The sequence below is a fragment of the Taeniopygia guttata genome, chromosome 3, assembly GCF_048771995.1.
Source record: "Taeniopygia guttata chromosome 3, bTaeGut7.mat, whole genome shotgun sequence".
In the NCBI taxonomy this organism is placed as follows: Eukaryota; Metazoa; Chordata; class Aves; order Passeriformes; family Estrildidae; genus Taeniopygia; species Taeniopygia guttata.
In genome coordinates this window covers 30,728,390-30,753,750 of record NC_133027.1, presented here as the reverse complement: position 1 = coordinate 30,753,750, position 25,361 = coordinate 30,728,390, and the positions used below count along the sequence as shown (strand labels likewise).

Sequence of the window (25,361 nt, the reverse complement as noted above, 5' to 3'; positions counted from 1 at the left end):
TACATTGCTGAACTGTAGATATTCAGATACTCATTTCACCATCTTGTAAGTTATAGGAAACCCCCCCATATATTACAAAGACTATTATACAACATTACATATCAAATGCAAAATCACTTCATCTATAATTATACACATTTCATATATATATAATAATTCAAATTATTATTGCTATATTAATTTCAAAAGTACAAAATTATTAATTATATACAAAAAGCCTCCCCAGAATTTTGGTAATTAGCAGAACATTTCAGTTTCTTTAATTGCTTTCATTAGAGTAATTTGTTCATTTTATTAACACCAGATGCAATAACACAATCCTAAAAATAAACATGCATTATACAACAAATTTATATTTTTCAAAAAATGTCCATTACAATTAGTGTACAATTAGTGAATGCACATATAACTCTTTCCCCCCAGCTTTAGTGAACTATTGTTTGAAACAGAGAAAAGGGAAGGAAGAGGAAACCAAACAATACTATTCAGCACCAGTAGAAAGTCAGATCTTTAACATTCCTGTATATCAAAAACATTTTATCTGTGTCACTAAACAGGTGAAGTTTACAATAATCTCAATTGAAGATGTATTGATTTATATTTACAATACTTTATAGTCAATAAAACATTTTAACAATATTTAAAAATTGTTTAAATTCATAAAAGTATTGCAGAAATTTATAACATTTACTTATTTTAAGTATATACAAGGAAGTCCACATAAAATTGTCCATCTTCATCTGAAGAACTGACAGAGTAAGGAACCATCTTAATACAGTTTGCAAAACCCCAATTATTTGAAGGCAGATATCATTGAACATTCAAAAATCCTTAGTTGCCATTTTCTTCTGAAAACAAAAGTTCCAGTCATAAAATTTGAGTATGTAAACTAACATGTTTTTGAGATCAGCAGAAAATATATTCCCACAGGCATAACATTTTTAACAATGACAGTAATGATTTTGTAAAAAACTGTTAAGCTGTAGCAGATATAGTAATTTTCAAATATCCAGTATTTTAGCAGCTCATTGTGTTTCCAGTTAAACTTCCTACAGTGCTAAAATACGACAAGTGAACACGTAAGACATTGTTAGAATTTTAAAATCCAATTTATTTTTGGCATCTAAAGCCTCTTGTAAAATGTAGCCAAGTAACATCGACTTCTGTTGTCTGAAAGCCAATAACCAAACAAAAGTACACACTGTGCTTTAATCTCCAAATAATTAGGTACCCAAAATTAAGAAAAAGTAATAGAAAAGTAAAAAGAACAAAATAAAAAAATATTGCACAGTCACATTACCTAGAAAGTAAAGTTGATGTTAAAAAGCCCTAAGTGTGGATGATATAAATTATCTTCCATATAAAAAGTATAAATATCTCTTAAAATACAGCTGCAGCTATACTTTAACACCACACATTATCTGAATTCATCTGTTAATGAGGTAATAACCAAGTCTCTGACAATGCTTTTCTCTACTGAAAATATTTTAGGGCAGCAACAAGAAAGAATTTTTCTAAAAATATTTCTGAATCAAGAACAGCAATGTGTGCAGCTCTCCCTATGAGAGAATCTGCTGTATTGGGTAATGCATTAATTACATTATAACGAACCAAATTACATTCCTTGTTTTGAAGAACTGGCAGAAGCAGGTTCTGGATCATTTCAGCATAAATTGGTCCTGTAGAGGAAAAGAAGAGTTGTACTGTGTGAATTGCCAGAAACAAACAATTCTTTGACCTTGAACTCAGAATGAACACATTCCAGAGTAAGAGAAGTAATGAAATGTGTTATGCTGTGGTTCTATAAAGATTGAATATAAAGAAAGTTTAATTTCCTCTAGAAATGTTGGAAAAATAATTTTAAGCTGTGCATGTCAATATTTGTACCTTTATAGTGAGAATGTACTTATCAGTATTAATTGATTACATCACATAAAAGTTATTTGTCAATATATAACACTAGAATGTAATTGTGCTAGGATATCTCAATAGTAAGTACAACGACCCTAACTGATTATGGAAAAATTACCTTTTTTTCAGTGCTATTATTAAGCCACAGCTAAATACAGCCCAGGGCCTGATGCTACAATTTGATATCCTCAAAAATCAAAACTATTTGTCCTCCCTGTTCATGAAATAATACATCAAGGGCCATGTCTATCTCACGTGACTTTCATCAAAGTCAGTGAGCTAGAAACCTGTTCAGTCTCATCTCCATCTGCATGTAATAGAACAGGACAGACACAGAAAGCAAGTCAGCCTCTACATGGATTTTCTCCATCTACTACAAAGTAAGCCCAAAGTTTCTAAACACATAATAGAGGTGCCACAGTTAAGCAGTCAGAATTAAATGGGAGGAGATTGATATGTGTAAGGTTTTAACCTAAGTGGTTTGTTTATTTTGTAGGATATTTATTACCTGATTGTTTATCCTTTAAAGCTGTTTTACACATCTCAATGCGAGCAGAGTGATAAGGAACGTAACGATCCTGCAGAGATCCTACCAACACAATGTTTTTGAAGTAATGAAGACCTACAAGAAAAAAATGTATAATTATAACAAATCCTCTGATCTATTACTACTGAAAAAATGAAACATTTTACAACTGATATTTCGCACTAATTATTACAGGATCTTGCACAAAAAGGGAGAAAAGCCAATTACAATAGGTAGACCTACAAAATTATGCAGTGTTTGGTACCAACTTTTCCTCTGTACATATTCAACCGACATGGCTATGGCTCAGTTGTAGAGTTTCTCATTAAACTGAGTATGGTTCAAACCTTCATCTTGTTTCTTAGGAATACAGTGGTTGGATTCTGGCTATACAGAAGAGAGTAAAGCCTCCACATGGCTTAAAGAAACCTAAAGATGAATGTTGCCTTGTCTTCACTGATTTTTCAGACAATAGCTGCATTAGAATTTGTGCCTAGCACCAACACATACATGATACAGCCCGCCTAGTGCAGGTGCCTCTAAGGCGCTGCCTCATTCTAAGGTTTAACCAGCTCAAGCACAGGTGCAGAATCCACCCAACACAACCCCGAAGTATAATTAAACCTTTGTAACTAAACCCAAACTTCCTAATTCCTGATCAAGCACGCTCATAGTAGAACAATGCAAAGGTAGGAACCCCAAGCAATGACAGAGAAGACATGAAATTATTACATTTTCTCTAGAAATCTGCTGCAGATTTCTGGTGCTACCCATCTGCTTTAGGCCAAACACAATGGAGCACTTTAGGAAAATAATTTGCCTTAGAACAGCCCCTTCTGAATATCATATTTTAGACATAAGTATCATCAATCTTTCATTATGAAAATGTGTGATCAAAATCTTCAGCAGGAACAAAGAAAGTATATAGGATATTTCATAAGATAAGTGAATTTAACTGTTTACCTATTCTTCACCCATTTTGGGGTTAAGAAACAGGATCTGTTTAACATGTATGTTCTTTGACAAATTTGAAATCTAGAGTCACAAGCCACCATACAACTATGTAGGAGTCACAAGCCACCATACAACTATGTAGCTGAGGCCTTGAACCCTCAAAACACCACCTGCTGGATCCACAGCAAGTTTTAGATTTTGCTGCCTTAGGGATTTTCCCACCTTAGGGATTTTCCCAGATGCAAAGCCAATGTCCAAAGAAGACACCACATTAAGCAGTAACAGATGTTTCTTCATCTTAGACCCCTATTTAACTATATGATCACAAAAATCAACAGAAATTGCAAATTCAGGGCTACACTTCTCAAAAGTGTTGTCAATCTCTTTCATGTACCCTGGGGTTAAGTGACTTCTGGAAAGACTTATGTTTAGAATAATTTTTGAGACCAGCACACAAATTCCCTGTATTTAGAATCTGAAAAGAGGAATTGTGCAGGTTGGGGAATCCCAAATGCCTCTCACCTTGTATCTGAGAGTCAAGTATGCCCACTGAGAGAAGAAAGAGATGGCAGGACAGAAGCAGGCCTTGTACACATATCAAGAGTTAAAGACACCAACTCCTACATTGTACACACAGTATATTAACTCACCCCTCAAAGGAAAACTTTCTTCCTTCTCTGTGAGGGAAGCATAAAACTTACTTTATTTTCTCCTTATCTAAAATAATTAATTTTCCAAATCTCTTTCTCCTGTCGCCCCCAGCCTTTCGTTCTCCCTTACATTGACCTAACTGAAGGACCTGGAAACAACATGGTGCAGCTGAGGCTGTGGCCCAAAATACAGCTCTTTCTATCTCTTTGGTAATAAAGAAAAGCAGAAACTGAGCCTGAAGACTTTTGTATTTCTTCTACCATTTATGGGGAACAAAGTCTGAAATGCACATTATAACTCTGGAGACAATGCTATCCAGGTCTTTCAAAAATCCTGTCATATAAAGGTCTGCCATCAGAAAATATGTCACACTTCTATAACAGACTCTAGTACTCAAATGACAGTGTCTCTAGCCATGTTGAGATACATACACATAAAAACCCTGGAATACGAATTTTTTTAAAGCCAACTGATCAATTAATCTGATTATGTCTTAGCAGGGGTCCCACAGTCTTACTCAGCATCTAGTGTGTAACTTCTCACATAACTTCTATTTATATTCATACATTTATTTTCAAAAGACAGCAAAACTAGATTGAGTTTACCTTTAGATACCAGTTCAGCTTTAGATATTACTATATCATCAACAAAATCATTTCATGATAGTAGCTTCGGAAGAGAAGGGTAAGAGAACCCTAAGTTTTTTCTAAAATCAATTTTTGTTCAATATTCCTATCTTACCTATGATTTTTCTTCTTCCTCCTTCATTATTACTTTCTGCTTCTTCCAAGTCCTCTAAATTTTATATTCAAGCACCTCAAGAGCTGTATGTCCCATCTTTTCCTGCCCATATATTTGTACTTCATTGCCCTTAACAAAATTCCAGCTGTGACAACCTAGAAATATTTTGATCTAGGAGTGTGCCTGGATTTTTCACAAAACAGCACAAGCATCTCTGGCTCCACAGCTGCTTGACTGACACACATTCACATACACCTGTCAGATGAATCCTCAATAATTTTATAATGCTTAATGGAAACTACCCTCCTGCTGGCACATCACTTGACTCACCACACAGTGCCTCACAGTTAGATATTTTAAAAATCCTCTATTTATCTATTGGTGTAATGGCTGCACTCAAGTTCTGCTCATTAGTTAGGAAGGAAAGTCTCAAATAATACCGTACCTCTGCAACAGAAATGGTTTACTGTTTACTTGAAGAATACAGGATTAAAGCAACTCTTAAATATTAAAACTGAAACAGGAACTTTTTGAAAATAAGTTCATTTTTTTTTTTTTTTAGGTTTCCTATTCATATTTATACACAGGTGCCTTTAAGAGATAAGAAGCATTAACAAAGCTTACCTGCTTTTTTGCTAAGTTTATATAAGAATGTCTGTCGTGGATCTGAATGGTCTCGACATGTCAGTTGCAATAAAGAACCAGACTTCTTCCATTTCTGCATAAACCACAGTCCTGCAATGTTAGGTACAACATTAGTATAGATCCACAATAAAATATAAAAACCAATTAAATGTAAGTGTTATATATAAAGTTCATAACAGTCTCTCAGAAACAATTTAAATTTTCATTTCATTTTCATTTTCTTTCCTGTCTATCTACACAATGAAGCATGAAGGCCTTTATTTCCACTAATGTACATGCCTGCCAACAAAAAAAACTTCCAGAAAGTGTAAATAATGTTAGCCAGAATATACACATTCTATTCCAATAATTTGTATAGCATTAGAACATTTTGATGTTCAAAAAACAACAGACATTACTTCTTCAGTTTCTAAACTGAACTAATTAAATGTAACTGGAAAAAAGGAAGCAGAATTTTCTCACAGGAATACCACAGTACAAACTTTTCTATGGTGCTATTTCTCTTTATTAGTCAATAATAATTAATAGGTGACTAACTAACTTTTCAGAAAATTTTGCCTCCCTCACCATGCACATCTGCAGAAACACACGGCAGGTTGTAAGGCATTTTTGAGAGAAAAGACACCAATAGTTTAGAATTATTTTAATGTATCTTATATAATTGTTTGGCAGATTAAGTATATTCAATTCAGTTTATTATAAATTGAACTCAACAGATTAAAACTAGAGTTTATTTATGCTGCAACAGAAAATCTGAACCAAACATACTGGAAAATACTTATGCCAATCACCGCTTGCACATCCTTTTATTGATACTTTATTAAGTAATAATATTAAGTAATAGTCAATAAAAATTTATTGATACTTTAATAACCCTTCTCTCTGCTTATGACAGTGAAATATGCAGTTTCTCAAAATCATAGTAATGCAGAAATGTGCACCCCACATAAAATTGCTAAGTTCATTTCAAAGACAAGATTTCCCCTAAACTAATACTACTGAAAATAATACTTCACCTGTATTAACAAGAGCACTGCTGTTGTAGAGGGTACCAAGATGTGGTCCAGACAGAGACAAGAAGGTATGAAGTTTGTTGAGGTAATACTTAAATCGATGTCTTGTGAGCACTGAACGGATTATTAAATTACCCAGTGAGTGTCCAATAAAGCTGTTAAAGAGAAAAAGCAATATGACATGGAATTTTATAGCAGGATTTTTTTTTTCTTTTCACAGAAAAAGTAAATCGGTGTCATGAAATGCTAAAAGAGCATAGGAAAAAAATTAATTAAAAGTTTCCACTCAGACCTGTATTTTATGTAATTCAGGAGGCATAGCTTGTCCATGTCTCTCAAGCTGCACAACCTCATTACAAACATATTTTGAGGTCCTCCAGAAATATTTAATACAGCACTTTTGAAAAGCTAACAAAACCAAACTATCCTTCCACCAGCATCTACCACCCAAACGCAAGACTATTTCTGGGTTCATTTCCCTTAGCACCAACTATTAAGAAAATATTTTATGAGCCATGCATGACTGAAATCATCATTACTTTGGCATGCGATGGCACTCAATATGATAAATGTAGGAGCATTCCTGAAACAATCTGGTGTAGACAGATTCCAAAGGTAGTCCTAATGGGGGGAACACCATTACTTAACTGAACCTGATTATTTAAAAACAGAAGCAACATCTCAGATCTGCTCAGCAGATGTGACCTTTTCAAAAGAAGTGATTATCAGCTTAAGCAAGCAATTGAAGAATATGTCTCTGTCAGGACAATAATACTTTCAGGTGTTTCCCCAGTTAAGCAATTTAAGGGAAAGATGGATGGAACTCTTTAGCTTCTTGTATCTAAGGATAAATATTACTTAATGTGAGGTGCTTACTGTCATATGAAAGCCTATACAAAGCATTTCTTTAAAACAAACACTACAAAATTAAGCAATTCTAGTTATTATGCTTAAAGATCCCAGCTGAGGTCAGGACCACACCAAACTAGGCACTGACTTAAAGAAGAACAGACTCACAAAGTTAGAAGGAAGAAGTGCCGTCCTGCATTACAGAGGCAACCCCAGGATACAGTGAGAACAGACAACCATCCAAAATTATGTACAGTGGAACTATCACTGCTGGATCACATATGTGCTACAGTATTATTCCTCTAGGATCATCCTTTCTGTTTGCTCTGTATCACTACATTCATAAACAAAAGTAACTAAGACAAAGCTTCTTGTAACATCTGTGTAAGATACAGTCCTTAAAACAGAGGACTGTTTATTTAAACAGTATATAAAACAGACTGTTTAAATACTTCCCAAGCAAGAAAGCTCTCAGAAAATACCAATTTAAAAATAAATTTAAAATTTCAAACAATTGGTTATAGAATGGCAGAACCACCCTGAACTCCTAAGCTTCCAAATAATTATGCATTTCTATAACACAAAAAGGGGTTTTGTCCATTATTAATACATAGTTTAAGCATGTATGTGTTCAGTTGCTTTTACTGCTAGATTTCCAATATTATTTGTATGAGAAATTATTTGCTCGAGTTTGCTATATTTGCCTAATTTTGAAATGAAAGATTATGTATCCTCTGTGGTATCAGCAAAACAGCAGTGCATTTGCAAAACAAAATACTGAGCTGCTCTTTTGAATACTAAAATTTAAAACTATTCCCTTGAAGGACTTCATAAAACTCCACACAAGAGCAATAAAACCACGGATGTCTTTAAGAACAAGTAAATGCCCACAGAAATTGAGTTGACCTGAGGATGATCTGTGTGATGTAACTGCTTTTAAGTAAAACAGATTGTTTTCTAAAGAAGATCTGAGCATTAGCAGAGATACTCTCTTGACAGTTCTCCTACAGTTCAGACAGTATTTACTAAACGTCATAAGGGGCTGAGAAACTCTTATACTGTACCATAACAAAGGGCATTTTCTGTGAAAAAAACAGCAATCCATTTATCAATTCTATCATCCCTAAGAGTACAGGCATACTTAACCCAAACTTCAGAAACATGAAAGATCAATTTTGAGGAAAACTGGAAGCTCACAATCAACTATGTGAATGTACCTCAAAGACTAAACACTTGAAGTTAATTTGGAAAGTCTTAGAAATATAATAAATGTTACAGTAATACAATGTGATCCAATTCACATGCTTAGGTGAACCCATAATAAGCCTTAAATTTGTTTTTCAATAGAGAAAGGTTTCAAAAATTGCTCAAATCAAAAAGAGGAGGAAAAGGAAAATCCTTCAAATAGGGTCTTGAAAGTGTAAAACAGGAATGTAATCCATCTCTGCAAAAGCAATGAACACTAGGTGGCAATATTACAATTTTCAGAATAAATCATTAACACACTGAAGTTAACAGAATTACAGTTTTTATAGTTGCTTTATGACACAATTCTACCAATTCAGAGCATATTAGAAAAATCAGACACAGCAAAACCTCATTATTCTGTGCCAATAAACAAGAATCCTGTCCAACTATAAAAATTCATGGAAGGAAGAAAAATCAATCAAGATTCATAATCAATGAGGTGCTCAAACAACAAACGGATGTTTTAATATATGCATAGCATTAAACACTTTCTTTCTTTTTTTTTCTTTTTCTATGAACCAATGTTACTTAGGGAAGAGGATGACAAGCTGATTAATGTATCTGAGGTCAAATAAAGTCATCAGAAATTTACATAAGACCTGACATGTGCAAAATGGTTTCTGAAACTACATTATAAGAGCAGGTGGTTTATTCCCCAGCTGCCTGGTTACCTGGAGGGCTTTCATCCTCATAGATACTTAAAACTTGAATGGGTATGACTGAGCAATTTGGCATGCTTCAAAGCTGCATTAACTTTGATGGTCACATTGGTATGACTGGTCCAAATGACCTCCAGATGTCCCCTCACCCTAAAGCCCCCTGTGATTCTTTACTAAACAGTTCTTTTATAAAGCAAATTGCATTTGTATTAGCTCTGCAGGTACCAAATATGTTTACTGAAGCTGACACTATTCCAGTGGTACAGGGAGTGTCTTTTCTTAGTACAGGAATGTAGCATAGTAAGTAGGATTTCACCATTACTTGAGAGCATGAGACTCTGCATTTATCTGAATAAAGAGCAGAATCTCAGAACATCTCTGAGCTTACCTTGACCTGAGCTGATTTTGATTTGTTTAAGCTGTGACAACAATCATCTGCCAGTGAACTTTAGTTTCAGTACTGATTCTATTAATAACAAGTAGTTATTATTTGTGGCCTGAACTGTGTATCACCAGAATGAAGTGTGGTGTGGATGACTGTAGGTAGAGGTATCTTATGGTAGAGGTCCCCAGTGGTCTATTAATGATCACTGCAAGAGCACAGTTGTGTAACTAAGGAGAGAAAGTCAGCATTAGGGATAACAGAGAATGGGAGGGGGAAAAAAGTAAATAGGAAACAAAAGAAAGAGCATATGTGCCAATTGGAAATATAGAAATATGAAATTAATCTATCCAGGGCCAAGAAAGTTGGAGCTCCCACCATGAACATCATTGTCCTTATACTGAAGCCTGGGATGCTGATGTCCAACTGCTTAAGCAAGACAGAATCCAACCATCTTAGGATGTTGGCTTTTTTTGCCATACAAAATCACAAATCTGGAGACTAATGTCTATTTTGAGTGGTTACAGAGCAGTGCTTGTAGAGAGAACACTTCCTTTAGGAGATGGGGAGATTTTATGAGGAGAAACCAGCATCATTCAGGACACCACAGGTAACTACTACAAGGGCTGTTTTCTACGGTGGCATAACCAAAATGAGACAGGAAAGCATCAACTTCTTGAGCAGAGGATTTCTCAGCAGTACTTTCCCAGGCTTTCTGGGTTGTCCCTTCACGGCCTTGCATAGAGGCACACATCTTTCTTACAGGTCTCTCATGTAAATTTTCTCATAACAAAAGCTTAAGAAAAATGAAAACTTCTGCTTCAGTAGGGCCCAAGACAAGAATACACCTTAAAAAGGAAACTAAAATAAAAAAATCATAGGTTTTTTTTCTTTCACATGACAAGTAACAAATAAAAGTGAAAAATATTTACAAATCAGAAGTCTTATGAGAGAAGCAAACCAAAAGCAAACAAGAGTCCAGTTCTCAGGTATAAACAATGAGAAGATAAGTGGGTGGGTTTGCTCATTACAATCTTCAGATTGTAATGAGCATGGGAGAGAAGATCCTGGTGTATGCTGGTGTGTTACAGAACTCTTCTCTCCCATACCGGGGGTGCTACTACGTAGTCTGTGAAACAAAAATATGATCACACAGTGCTTTTTAAATTTTTAAATCAACAGTTTAGACAAAATTAAGCATGCCAAATCTTGCCTAGCTCAAAACAGAAACATTTGCTTAAACAGCGAGATTATGTTTAAATGTTTTAGATGTTTCCTCCAGCTGAACAAGACCTACCAAACACATGTGAATGCACAAACTTGTCTGAAACATATGCAACTAGCAAGTCAAAAAACCTTCTAGATGTATAATTTGAGGATGCCTAAACAAATGGATAAAGTCAGGCTTGAATTAGCTCCTTTCATCTACTGATGAGCTAACTCCAGCAACACTGCTGAGTCAGTAAGGTAGTCTGCCCAAATGGCGCACCATACCTTGAGAAAATAAGTGCAACGGGCATTCCCTGGTAGTAAATGTAAAAGAAAACAGGAATGCATAGACTGTGGTAAGCCCTCTAATAAGATGTAAAACATGCTATTTAGCAGATGAAACATTCAGAAAACATAAAAAAGAATGAAATACACTTTCATGCAGCTGCCCTTCAACATCACAGGTAAGATGAAAGTGCCCCGTAGGAGTGACAAGACAGTCTGCCATGTCATACTTAGTGAAGGGACTATAAAATCAGAAGGAAGCGAATTTCATCCTGCCATAGTGCTATTACAGGTTCCTTTGACTTTCTCAAAATACTATCTGTTTTTCTGCAGAACTCTATTATGCAGAATTTGTCGAAGCACAGGACAGCAATTCCTTAAATGTAATGCTTAACCTGCCCTAAAACCACCAATAGATGAGCTTACAACATTGCTCAGTCTTCATTCGTCTGGCAATTCCCTCTCTCCGTTGTTCTCCTTTCCCCTACTCCTCCCCCATCCCAAATTGCTTTTTCTCATCTCTCTTTTGGCCTGCTCCTGAGCATCACAGTTTAAAACAACCCAGGGCTCTAGTTTTAAGTTTATTTCTGTAAATAGTATAGAACAGATATTACCTGATTTTTGAAAGGGGTAGATTATAAATTTGTATATACTGAATAATTTCATCTAAAAGGCGATCTGTCATGGAATCAAAATCAGCAAAGGTATCATTCTGTAAAATAAAAGAAATAAAAAATAATAACTGTATTTTCTAATGCAGCAATATACATTCTGCATTCAGTCTGAATTCTTACTCCCCAGTGTTTCGATCAGCAGCACACAAATAAAAGCATCGATATTAACTCTGAATACAAACACTACAGCTCGTTATTATAAATTTTCATGTCATTTTCTTGTAACACAGAATAAAGTGATACACATTCTACTGTAAGACTACTTTCTTCTAAAATACCAAAACAAATCTTAACATTACACACCCAGCCTTCTAAGCTGTTCTCTACACTTAAGATTATCTGTAGTGAAACAGAAGACCAAACTGCTTATACAGAATTATACCACACTGCCCATGAAATAGAGATGAGACAATTACTGTGACAGCAGTCTACAGTAATACCAGTTATGCAAAATGAAACAAACAAACAAAATTCTTAAGGCCTTATCCTCAGTTCAAAGCAGATTCTCTCCAATGATCAGCAGTAAGAAATTAAAAGAGATAGGCAAAGCCTGCCTAGAACTTTTCAACACAAGTTCCAAAGGATCTGTGCTAAAATCTGTAGTGTTCATCATATTGGTAAATGATCTGGGAAAGGAAAGGAGATGAAAAATCAGTTTGTAGGCAAAACTAAATATCCAGGGTAGTCGTATCTAGAATCAAACAGAATTTCACAAGAATCTCATACTATTGAATGCCTGGGTGATAAAATGGCAGGAAATGCAAACAAGTGTTACACAGAGAAAACCAGCCCTAACTGTATATGCAAACAATAATGTACATGTCTGTGTTGCATATAATCAGCTATGTTAGGAAAGCAAGGAAAGAAAATAGCAATATAGCATTTTGTCAGTCCATAGTGCAAAAGCCAGGGCAGATCTGGAACTAAAATGGAATGATCAGAACTAGAACTAAAATGGAATTATTATAACTAGACAGGGCATCTTAAATGCCTTGAGCATTTAGAACTTGTCTAGTTCTGATCATTCTATTTTCATGACAAGAAGTTTCAAGTGGGTCAGGAAGGATACAGTGGATGAACAGAAACTTTTCACATCTAATTGTTAGAAATAAAAAATAGACAAGTCTCTTCAGCTGCCTCCTGAGGGAGAAATTATACTTGGTTATAAAGTATGTGATTAACTGAAGCAGTGAATGAGGAATGATTATCGAGTGTTTTTTCCAAAACAAACTGTAAGGTAAATTATTTCTATTTCCTTGTTTGCAACTGAATTACTAATGTATATAAACCACAGAATGAATCTCAACTGTATGCCATGGATACATAAGTAAAAAGATTCAAAAAGAATCAGCCAACATTAAGGAGAAAAGTCTTTCAGCAGCTATTAGGCTCAGTGGTCTCAGTGGAATCCACAAATCAGAAAGCCTCACAGCTGCTGACTGACACAAACTATAGGGCTAGAGAAGAGAAAGCCTGGCTTGGTCCCTGTCCAGCCTCTTTCACAAAGCATCCCAGCAGCTACTGCCAGAAAAATGCTAGTGCACTAAATTAAGCTTTTGTTTGAGCCACTGACAAGACTTTGTTCTAGTTCATCTCTGAAGTATGTCTAATACAATATGTAATACACACATGCACACAGACAAAAAGTAAAAATTGGTCTTTTGTGCTTTGGCAAGTTTACTTCATAAGAAAATAATAAAATTCACAGAAGTTTAACTCAAGAGGTAATTTGATATTTGTTCAGTGTTATGATGTAGATCTTGCAGAATGCTGACAAAGAACAAGTGAGAGGAATTTTGTATTTCTCAGATCCTCTGAAATAACATATCTCCCTTCTTGCGACACCAGTATTCACTATTACCATTTTAACCACTAGTATTGAGCATATTTTATCCACAATCAACTGCTTATGCTGAGAATTTAGCAGACACAGTACACACAACAAATTGGTAGTAACAAATGTTACCCCTTAAAATATTTCCCTTCAGTACCATACAAGATTTTGTAATTACTTTGACACAAGCCACAGATCAAATAATGGATTCCATGAGAATACAATAAATATGTACAAAATGTAGTAAACACAATAGTGCAATTAAATCAATGTGTTTGAAGGTTTACACTGTTCATAGTTTTACAAAAATTCTTTTTTAGTTGGCAAATACCTGATTCCTTTCAGACATAAGAAATTCAATTCTTCCTCCAGGCAGCCCTAGCTCAATGTAAGTCTTCACTAATCTTAGATCTGCGCTGTTACCTTCAAAAGAAAAACAATCAAGGGTTAGATTCTGCAAAGTTAACTTGCAATAAAAGCACTCAGAATACTGAAATTAATCTCTGGCAGAGCTTTATATTTAAACACAGCTAATTATAGTCTAAGCCCTAATTAAAATTCAATACGACTTTGAAAGATAATCTAGAATGTCAAATTAAGTGACAAAATGGTTTATGAAAATGACATTCAAGGCAAACATTTTTAAAAAAGCAAGGATGTAGGAAGTCATGCTTGATTCTGTCTTAGCCTCCAACTGATACATAGCACTGTGAACATTACATTCTTGGAAACCTAATTATTTTTGATAAAGCAAATTAAAGAACTCAAAGTAAGCTTAAAGAATTCAGTGAAGGAGTATTTCATAAAATGAAAAGGCAGAGTGAACTATCAGTGGATAGATACTTTTAGATACTGTGGTACCCAAAACAACAAATGCTAGCGTCTGAAGATTTGAACTTGTGTCCTGAAGATTTTTCTACATCAGTAGTCATGGATGCTTTTGAAGAAAGGGTAGCCTTTTTGCCGTAAATAGAGAACAGGATTTTTATTTAAATCCGTCATGTAAAGGAAATAGCTTGTAAAAGCTCACCATTTTGTAAGAAAATTCTAACTATGTGGACTTTCCTAAGGCTTCAAACACATGTTTTTTTAACAACAGCCTTCTTGGACAAGCTAATTTTTGTGCCGCTTCTACATGCAATAGCACGAGAATATCTACACTAGTAGAAGGGAAAACCTCTGAGTCCTGTTTTTAAAAGTACCTAACAAAGGCTGCTTTCTGCCCAAATGAGGAAAGAAAAATTATGCTGTTATTATTTTTTTTTTTAACTTAGGAATTTGAAAAATGAAGAAGGTGCTTGTGTAGTGTTGATGCACTCCAATACTCTATTCTACTGCCCTCTTGTGTTTCCTTACATTGTTAATTTAAGAAGTGTCTCAAAAATGCACAAAAGCTAGAGGGGATATTGTTTCTTAATATACATATATGCTTTGAACTAAAAGCAGGTGAATATATTCAAACTATTTAAACTTTATAACCCTTTCAATTAAAATGAGATTTTTGTCACTTCTGTTACAGTAGAATCTTTGTAGATTCTTGGAAATATTCAAAAACCCAACTGGGTTGCATCCTGGGCAATCTGCTGTAGACTGCTCTGAGCAAGGAAGTTGAACAAGAAAATCTTCAGCGATCCCCTTCACCCTCAACCACACTATGATTCAGTGACTTAACCTTTTAAAACCTTATAAACACTTGACTGTGTTTTACACGTACTATTTCTTTTTCCTAACAAGATGCACATATTTCATTTTTCTTGTCAACACAATAATTCTAAAGAAAATAGTTTTATCTGTAACTCCATTCTATTACCACAACACGGACAAATTCCTTTACAACATAAAAAACTGAAAGATGCACCTGATGTGAACTATGGCATTAAACAGACTTATGTGCAGGGAAGTTTTATTAAAGAAAGAGAATTCTTAATTTAAAAGATTTTATGGAACAAATTGTCAAAGGTAGCAGTACCATGTCAAATTCCCATTTCCCTCCAGTGAACCTCTTTCAAGTGTTCAATTCAGAGTTTGAATGACTAAAGCTAAATCTCACTGGTAATCTGAATTGCTTTCTTGTACAGTATCACATTTCTCAGCATACCATCTAGGCCATGGACACAAACTATGAGATGTACTCCTTCTTCTGAACACTCATCGTCTTCCATACTGAAATAAGGTATTGAAGAAGCCAGTTTGAAAACATCACTATACATAAATCCAGGAAGTTTAAGTTGCCTCAATTCTTCTTTAGCCTGTAGGAAACTGGAACAAAAAAATACTTATTATACATTTACTATTGCTAGATAAATGTGGGGTCTTCCAGGATACAGTTTCCTACAGTCATTTTTCTTTGTATTCTATGTAATTAATATGAAGGAAAATATATTTATCAAATTACTATTTTCACAAAATAAGACATTTCCTCAGAACATTTTACTGCAGATTCTTACAGCCCCTTTTCCTCTGTAACAAAAACCATATCTGAAGCTCTACTCTCTCCTCTCCTTTGACTATCTTTTCAAACTCCCAAGTATTTCTGAAACCACTGAAGATGCTGGGTTCATTGTGGTCTTGAGCAAACAACAACTTTGTTTCCATGCAATAAAAAATTACAGAAATTATAACCAATTGGAAGTCAAGGTAAAGATTTTCACTGACTTTTGATAATTCTTGCCAAGCCTATTTTTAGGTCAAAAGAGAGCTGGAATCAGTGCTGTAATGTCTCACCATAAGGTCCCTGTGGTAGGCTGAAAAACTGACACTTGCTTCTGAAACAGACAGATCCAGACTTCTGATCTTCTACCTATACTATGAAGGCATACACTATAAGGTTTTTGATAACTGAGATCCTCACATGCTAGGAGCTCCTTGTGTTCCTTCCTCCCTTTCTTCCACTTCGCTGAGTTTTTGTGCATGGCCTTCCTAATTGCATATCAGTTTCCCTGCAGCACATAAAGCTTTGTGCTTCCTTATGCTTCCTTAATCCATCTGTTCTGCATGATCCCTTACGGCGCCATGCTGTACCCCATCCTCTTCTGCCCGCTCACCATTTCCCTCCCATTCTACCTTTTGTTTTCTGTTTTCCCAGCTATAACTTTAGCCCATTCTTCACTAACTAACTGGCAGGAGCAGGCCTCAGTGAAGCCAGCCTGAACAGAAAACGCTGCTGACAGCTGCTCTTATCACATTGCAACAGAAGCTACTTGAGTTTGTATTCAAGGCATGTTTCCTGAACACACCAAGAGTGGTTCTTTATGGAGCAGATCATACCCTCTGGATTCACAGTTATCTCATATTCCAGGGGACTCTGCTTTTCCCATAGCCAAGTCCTTGATTTTATTCCAAGTTCACTTTTATTGTTACAGAACAGCCTGAGTAGTCTCTGCTCTTCATCTTTCCCATTCTACGCCAGTACCACTGTACACTATTTCAGAAGCTACTTTTCTGGCCACTTCTAACCTGTTTTCCTCCACCTGACTGCTTACTCCTTCTTTCTGTTATCAAGCTGCTTTTCACAAACTGTCTGGTCTTCTGTCTCTTCCATCTGCTCAGCATTTGTTTCTACCTCTCTTTTAAATTTTCTTTTCTCTCACAGCAACATTTTACTTCCAATACAACACATAAGCTGCTGCTTCACATGTTTATTTAGCAGCAGGAGTTTATCAGAGAAACTCCTATGTTTACGGCAAGAAGAGGTACAATCTGGGATCCCTGAGATTCCTCTAAATTTGGCTTTCCTGGTCTCCAAACTGCAGCGTAATTTAGAGCACTGTGGTCTCTGAGGTGTTACATTTTTGATACTTGAAGTTAAGATTTAAAAATAAGGCCATTACCATAGCATGCATTACACATTTGCTTCGCTTAGCTAATCTGATGGACAACCAGTTACACAATGTTTTTGGATTTATGTTTTTAAAGTCAAAGAATATTTTCCCAAGCTAGCTATTTTAACAATTTCAATTTCATAAAACACCATTTTTATGCTTAGTACTCTTTACAACATCATTCTTCAGCTGGATGATTATTTTTTAAATGTAACAAAGAAAAATCCTGTTTTGCTTGTTTTTCAAACCACATGAAATAACAAGATAACTTACAGAAGTATAGTGATAAAACACTTTATCTGAACACCTTGGGCATGCAGAATTCAGAAGCCACAGTTCTGGGGCATTCTACAGCCCAACCATGTTTCTTTCCCCCTTCTCTATTATAGTAACATAATTTCTAAAAGTAAAAAGCTTGTTTACAACAATCACTTACGCTAACATTTGAGGTTTTGGGGAGCTTTCATACCAGGAAACAGCTGAAGCTGAGCTGTAGGATGTGCTGCCTGGCTGTTGTGTAATTGCATCAGATTTATTCTTGGAAGAAGAGGTAACATTGCAGGGAGAGTCCCTCAGAGAAGAAGGGAAAGACAAACAACCAGGAGTACAGACAGGGGGCACAGTCATTATGTCTTGCAGGTGTCCACTGTCAATCATTTCAGGTCTCAGGGCTCTCTCTTCTGCTAAGCCATGATCTCGGTCAGCACTGCATGCTCCATCTAATATACTATAATCAGTTTCTTCATAATACCCATTTTCAATCATTTCTTGATCCTCCTCTTCTTCTTCATCTTGTTGGGAAGAACACATAATTTGTTTTTCATATGCTTCCTTTTGAGGGCTAACAGGATTGCTGTTGTTCATAGGCCAAATATCTGAAATATCTGTGCTGCTTCGAGAGCCAAAATAGTTTTCAACAAGTCCTTGCTTTACCATGTCAGCAATACCAGCTGGAGAAGGATTATCTGTACCATTATCTGTATTATTACCTCCTGACAGTTCTTCAGTTGTGCCCTTAAATTCTAAAGGCTCATCTTTGTTTGTTTTTTTAACCGCTGCATTTACAGATGAAGAACCTGAAACAGCAGATGGCTCACCCATACAAGCTGTTTCCAGACACAACTTAACTGTTTCTCCTGTAGCTCTAGGATGCCTTTCAAGGTCCTGAGGATCCTTGCGGGTTGTGCCAGGGCCTGTTTGTGGGCTGCAACTTTCCACATCAGTAGGCGTGTCCTCATCTGAAACAACCAAGCATAACTGATCTTTTTTTCCTGAGAGTGAGGAATGTATAGACAGAGTTTTGTTATCCAAGTGCCCTGAACACACAAGCTGCTCCTGCAAATTGGTGTTTGATGTTTTCCTGTCATCACATTTTGGCAAGTCAATTGCTCCTAGATCCAATACTGTTTTGCTGTCACTTAGCTGGCATTCAGGTGCAACAGACATCTTTGAATTCTCATCAGGTGACAGCTCATCATCATCTGAAGGCAGTGAATTTATGGATGTCAGGGATGACTGTATTTCACTTACAGCACTTGTACTCTCAGTGCAATGGCTTTCAACTGTGTTTTTTATTGCACAGTCTGGTTTTAATAAAGGCTGAGGAAATGCTCTCTCACCATTGTGTCCATGAACATTTTCAAAAACATGATCAGGGTTGGGATGAGTTGCAAAAGAACTCGGTTCACTTTCTACACCTGAATCTGAAAATCTAGAAGAGGCATATGTCACACTAACATCTGGTAATTTAGTCATGTCTCCACTTGCAGAGATTTGACTTTCTTTTGTTGAAAGAGTAGGTGGATTGCTTTTCATTTTTGTCAAGATGTCACTGGTATGCTGGCAATTTCTCTCATGGACCTCTTCCTTTTCAAGCATGGGTTCCTGTTCTCCCAAATTCAATTTATTTCTAGATTCTGAAGACTGAACATTGGGTGTCAGCAAATTATCTTCATGCACTTCATCTTGTGGAAACTTAGCCCATGATCCAGTGTGAGCCACTCCTTTCTCCTCTTCATAAAGATTCTTATTACTTGGTTTGACCTCAGTTGTCCTGACTCCTGAGGAAGCTGGTTGAGCCCCACGACAACCTTCAAGTGTACCTCCATGTTGTAAAGCACTGTCTGCTTGAACAGCTCCAGAACCAGTCTGGGAGATTGTCAGTCTATCAAAAATAGCCTCATTTTCACAGTGTACAGGACTTCTTGGACCTGGTTGGTCACCCTCAATCTTGACAGCCATTTCATCATATGGCAACAATGGAAGGTCTCTTCTAGTTATTTGCCTGATACAGGCCTTTGTATCACAAGGAATTCCACTTACTCCAGGGTCCAGCCCTTCATTAGCACTGTATGAAGGCTCGCCATCTAACCTTCTACAGGCATTTTCCAGTGCTGCACTTATCAAACATTTGTATCCTACTAACACCACAGAATCCTTTGAGTTCTGTTTTACGACTTTTTTTGTGTTTTCAGCTTTCATTGTTTTTATTAGCTTAGCAACCTTAGCTTTGGATTTATTTGTATCTTCATTTTTCCCTTTGAAGGTTTTTGTTAGCATCTTTTCAGCTTCTGAATGCCAAAAGACAGAGGCACCAGCAGGTCTCATTTTCAGTTCTGGGCTACTAAAACCAGCAACAAAACCTTCTTCAGCTTCTAATTTATTGGACTCTGCCCTTGGAACACTCTGCGCTACCAACCAGGGTACATCCACATCTTTCACAGAAAAGGGGAGAAAAGAGAAAGTATGTTTACAATAAGATTATGCAGATAAGTGATGCTATAACACACTAGCAATTACAGAATTTTACACATCCTCAAAACTCAAGCTAAACCCCCATATCCTATCAAATAAATTTAGTCCTTTAAAGCCAGCAAGAAATTTATTAAAAAACCCTCAAGTTTCACATAAATTTTCTAATTTTTTCAAAAAGGAAATTGTACTGTGAACTGTGTTTACCTTCAGTAACTGAATCTAAATACCGATCTTCAAAGATAATCGGCAAGGAGTTCATATCTCCATCTAATTCACTGCATTCAATAGGGAGGGGTGGAAGAGAACTGCAGAAGGAAATGTTTTTGATAGCTGCACACACCTGTAGATGACTTTGAGCACTGAAAAAAGGAAGCAGTCCTCCATGAAAAAAACAGAACTATTTATTTTTACATTAACAGAAATTACCAACAGTTTAATCCATTTTAGCAGAAGCTTTTCTAGTAATTAACTATTAATAGCTTGATTATTTAATAACTTTTTATATAACTTCCAGTACTTTAAATCTATATTGAGAAAAAAAATTTCTCTTGAATTTCTTATGTACTTTTGCAATGCTACTTCTACACAAACGAAACTATACAGTAACAGTACTACATGCTATATAAAGGCTACTCACTGTAGTTCTTGAAAGGCAAGAGCAGCTTGCCTAGGATGCTCAAAGCAAAAGAACGCTTCAGCAAATCTGCGCACCTGCAAGATCCAAATGAAGGCAGAGGCTATTTTACCTTACAGATAATTATAAAAAAATCCACCAGCATTCCTATGCATCAATGTTGTATGATTTGTATGTATAATGCAGACAGCTATTTTTTTTTTTAGACATGCATTCTGGATGGGTGACACAGAGAAGACTAGTGACTGAAATAATTTTAATCTGTCCTCTGGATAACTGGGAATTATATTAGACTCAACTGCCTGCTGTAAATTTTATTTCCAATAAATTAATCATCCAAATCAGGCACAAACAATAACACACAAAACTATTACTGGAATTTTCAATTGTAAGAAAGGAAATGACTGTTCAATTCACACTTCTGAATGAGCCTGTTCAATTCACACTTCAGAAGCAGAAACCCATTCGATATTCTGCAGTCTCAAAAATATAGAGGAGTGTTTTAAATTTTCTGTAAGTCCCCTCTAGCCCACAGTAAACTACTGTGCAAAAGAATCTTTTGTTTGCAAAGATTTCAGCTGGAAATAATGAAGACAGTAACTAAATGTACATTAATTATAAGCACTGTATTAAAGACTTAATTGTATGTTTGCGGTCAATAAACAATACAATACTGAAGTGGTATTTAATAATGCATGGGAGTATATTTTTTTACCATCAAATGTGTTAAACCATCAATATTTTACCATCAAATACATGCTAAAATAAAGAATGTGAATTATACAGCAATTTGCTGCAATTAAAAACATAATCAATGTACTGAAAATGTTATATCTAGAAACACCAAAGGTTTTGTACAAGATTTCTCACATTTCCAATATTCTACATAAATATTAATTCAATCAATATGCATTTTATTTTTGCAACTGCCAAATTACCTGCATCTAAAACAAGCAAACCAAAGAGAGTGTGCTGTGCAATGGTTGTTGGCAACAGCTTGTTCGTTAACATAAATTTGGTTGCATCAATTTAAACAAAATTTCTATCCCACTTAGAGAATTACATGCTAGTCTGCCAAATAATTTATCAAGTGCTTCCTGACATCCTACACCTTTATTTCTTCAATATACTCTGGGTCTTCCTCTTAAATGATGGACCTTCCTGAACAGACTGTGGGAGTTTTCAGCGTGAAACTGGCAAGAAGTGTGAAGACCTAGTTCAGCTCCCTCAGCTCTCTCACTCAGAGCTACAGCCAGCATCTGCACCCATCCTGAGCACAAACATGGCTCTCTGAAAATCTTGTCCATGAACTGGCAAACATCACTTTCAGGACCACATTAATTTTGTTCAGAGACAAGCACTTGCATGGGATTTCATTTTCCCTCCTGATACACGGCCCACTATACTTTTAGAGAGTACCACTTGGATAAATTCTGTAGCTTCTGCATTTTTTTGTTTTCTTAATACAAGAAGAGCTGAGGAAAAAATTTTCCAAGGTGCTTAAGAAAAAACCCAATCCCAAATCACAAACATTTTACCCCCAATCTCTAACTTGTAATCGAAACTGAAAATCCTGTCCCAACTTCCCAGAATTTATTGTACTGTATTACATGACATTAATCTTAGTCATAACATCATCTATGAATAGTCATGGAAAATGCTTTAAAGTAAAAAGAAAACATAAAATTCAACAGTTTCTTGTAAATGCAACTTCCATTCTTGCCAGAACTCAATTTGCTTTTTTCAGAATTTGTTGTTAGGAGTTTATACATACACATGAGGGATTAGAATTGATGTTCCCAAGTAATTTGCTGCATTTTCCCAGCTGGCTTTTCTAAACAGACATCTACCTTGCAAATACATGATTTTTTTCTAAGCTAATCCCTACCCTTTCCCCCAGAAAGAAGGGGACTATTGTTATACAATAGACTTAACAGATAATTTTGCTGCTTAAAAACTAGATTTTAGAACAATTGATCAGGAAGAGTGGACATTATCATTTTAAATGAAGCAATTTAAAAAATAATTAAAGATCCTAATCCATCAGGTAATAGTTACAGGAACATTGCCAAATTAGTAGATGTCTATGGTATATGTCAAGAGAAGGGCACACAGCTGTTTTCCAGGCAAAGTAGTTTTGAGTTTACATGTGAGCACTTCACCACATAAAGTAACTGGAGTTACATGGAGAGTAGCTCTTTAGATTACTGCACTCTCTCCAACAGAAGAGGAAGGCATTTTTTTATTTGCAATAAATCCCATTTGCAATTAAGTAGTTCCAGTGCTTCTGAAGAAAATCTCAATCCCAGCTCCAGACAGCTCCACATAGAATAGCAACAGTATAAAACTAGTTGAAAGCAAGCTCCTAAAGCACATAAGTCTTTATTAGTGACAGAAAAGAAACCAAATCAACAGTAGTTTATTATGTTTAATAGGTGCTTAATTTACTGAAGGACTGAGGCACTTGCTAGGACACTGTTAAACAGCTCTGCAGAACCAGAATGACTGCCAGCTGTTAGTGACGCAGGAACCACTGGCTTGGGCTGACTCCACAAGGACTTTGCAGGAGGAAGTTGCAGCTGTTACTCCTAATTTCTAGACTTCCCAGAGGCATGGTTTTTATGGTCCTCCCAATGTAAACAGAAGAACTGTGTATAAAAACTGCTGTGGAATACATATTGTGTGTCTGCATATTTATGAATAGCAGTCAGAGATCTTAGTTTTCAACTCTCCTATTTTAGGACTAATCAAGCTGAAAGAAATAATTTTGGAAGAATATATTCAGACCTACCAGAAGATGTCACTACAGAATAAAGAGATGAACTAGTTTAGTGTTCAAATGTTTGGTAGTATAAAATAACATATTCTGAGCAGTTTTTTCAATAAAATACATTTGTAAACTTTATCAGGTTGAACTAGATTAGTGTTCAAATGTTTGGTAGTATAAAATAACATATTCTGAGCAGTTTTTTCAATAAAATACATTTGTAAACTTTATCAGGTTGATCAGTATGATCCATGTAGTAGATGGGTGTTCAATTTTAAATTGTTCCTTACTTTTTAATGTAGTGCTTTTCCAGAGTTAATAGTTAAATATTGAAACACTTAAATAAACATAAGTAAAACTATTAAAATAATAATTTCAATACTTGAACAACTCTTCAGCAGAAATACCTGGTTTATAAACATCTGTGCAAAGAGGGTGAAAGTCATTTCACCAGGTGGCCTTTCTAGGGGGTATTTTAACACAAGTATCTTAACCACTCAGATGAATCACTCCCTAAAAGTGTTCATTCATAAACATTCCCAGGGAGAAATTTCCTGTGGAAGGTATAGTCTCGAAATATTGCAAGAAGAAAAGATAAAATGAGATTTAGCATCCAGTAGCGAACACATCAAAGTATCCATTTCCAAAATAAAAAAGTTTCTTATTCCAGAAAGGACAAGTTAAGTCTCTTTAAGAGGAGAATTAGTGGGTCATCTTTAGCCTGAAGAAAAGGAGGCTCAGGGGAGACTTCATTACTCTATACAACTACCTGAAAAGAGGTCACAGCCAGATGGGAATTGGTGTCTTCTGCCATGTCCCAGGTGGAAAGACAAGAGGAAATGGCCTTAAGTTGTGCCAGGGGAGGTCTAGGTTGGATATTAGTATTTTTTTTTTTTCACAGAAGGAGTTGTAAAGTACTGGAACAGACTGCCCAGGGAAGTGGTGGAATTGCCATCTGTGAGAGCATTCAACATACATCTGGACATGGCACATGGGCATCTTTAGTGCTGAATGTGGTGGTGCTGGGTTGACAGCTGGACTTGACCTTAAAGGTCTTTTCCAATCTTAACAATTCCATGACACTAAATGTCAACATATAGTCTCCAAAGAGGAGAATTAGTAGTTCATCTTTTAAATATCAACTAAATCCAATAACCAGAAAGCTTGCATCACTTGGTATGTGCATAATGGCTCCAGTGGAACATGATCATCAATGTAGATTTCCTGAGGTATGTTTATACAATCCCTCTGAATATAAATTCTCATGATATTATTAATAAAAGTTACAATTTATTACACTAAGCACTGCAAAAAAGATCCCAAACCAGTTCAACATACTCTCAGAAAGCGTAGGGCTGAAATTTAGCATCTCTTTTTCATTTAAAGATTTACTGAATTTATGGATTGTGAGTTCCTGCTCTACTGCCACATTGGAAGCCCAGTGACCAATGGTTTCTTATATGTATTTTAATTTCATATATTTGCAAAGTATTCACACAAACTCATATCATCTTGGAGTGCAGAAAACAAGTGTCCATTTAAAAATGAAGTACAATCACATTGCTAAATCTATCTAACTCGGCTCAGGTAAAAATCCCTTCTGAATGCTGTATTATGCAATTCTTACAGAGTCAGCTTGCTTGCTTTCTGCGGTCAGGCACTAAATAAAAATGTAATTTTAGGATTACCCATGCCTTGCATCTCCTCTCCAGTCTTTGATCGATTATAGGTATCCACAAAGTACAGTGACAGACAACAAAAGGAGTGAGCACAACAGCAACTCAAAACGATGCAGAGCATGCAG

At 35.8% G+C, this 25,361-nt stretch overlaps 1 protein-coding gene across 7 annotated transcripts in view; it reads right to left on the bottom strand.

The window, feature by feature from the left end:
• Positions 1-254: 254 nt before the first annotated feature.
• Positions 255-25,361, bottom strand: part of FAM135A (family with sequence similarity 135 member A) — a 79,639-nt gene continuing 54,532 nt past the window's right edge. For 5 of the 7 annotated variants that reach the window (XM_072926520.1, XM_072926524.1, XM_072926522.1 and 2 more), the window contains 10 exons: positions 20,794-20,867; positions 20,361-20,515; positions 17,839-20,116; positions 15,680-15,840; positions 13,913-14,004; positions 11,688-11,785; positions 6,445-6,596; positions 5,408-5,518; positions 2,420-2,533; positions 255-1,679 (listed from right to left, as the gene is read on the bottom strand). In XM_072926520.1, coding sequence (XP_072782621.1) covers positions 1,474-1,679; positions 2,420-2,533; positions 5,408-5,518; positions 6,445-6,596; positions 11,688-11,785; positions 13,913-14,004; positions 15,680-15,840; positions 17,839-20,116; positions 20,361-20,515; positions 20,794-20,867 — 3,441 coding nt within the window. In that variant the 3' untranslated portion in view covers positions 255-1,473. The remainder of the gene's footprint in view (positions 1,680-2,419; positions 2,534-5,407; positions 5,519-6,444; positions 6,597-11,687; positions 11,786-13,912; positions 14,005-15,679; positions 15,841-17,838; positions 20,117-20,360; positions 20,516-20,793; positions 20,868-25,361) is intronic. The other 2 variants (XM_072926523.1, XR_012054930.1) reach the window with 2 other exon arrangements.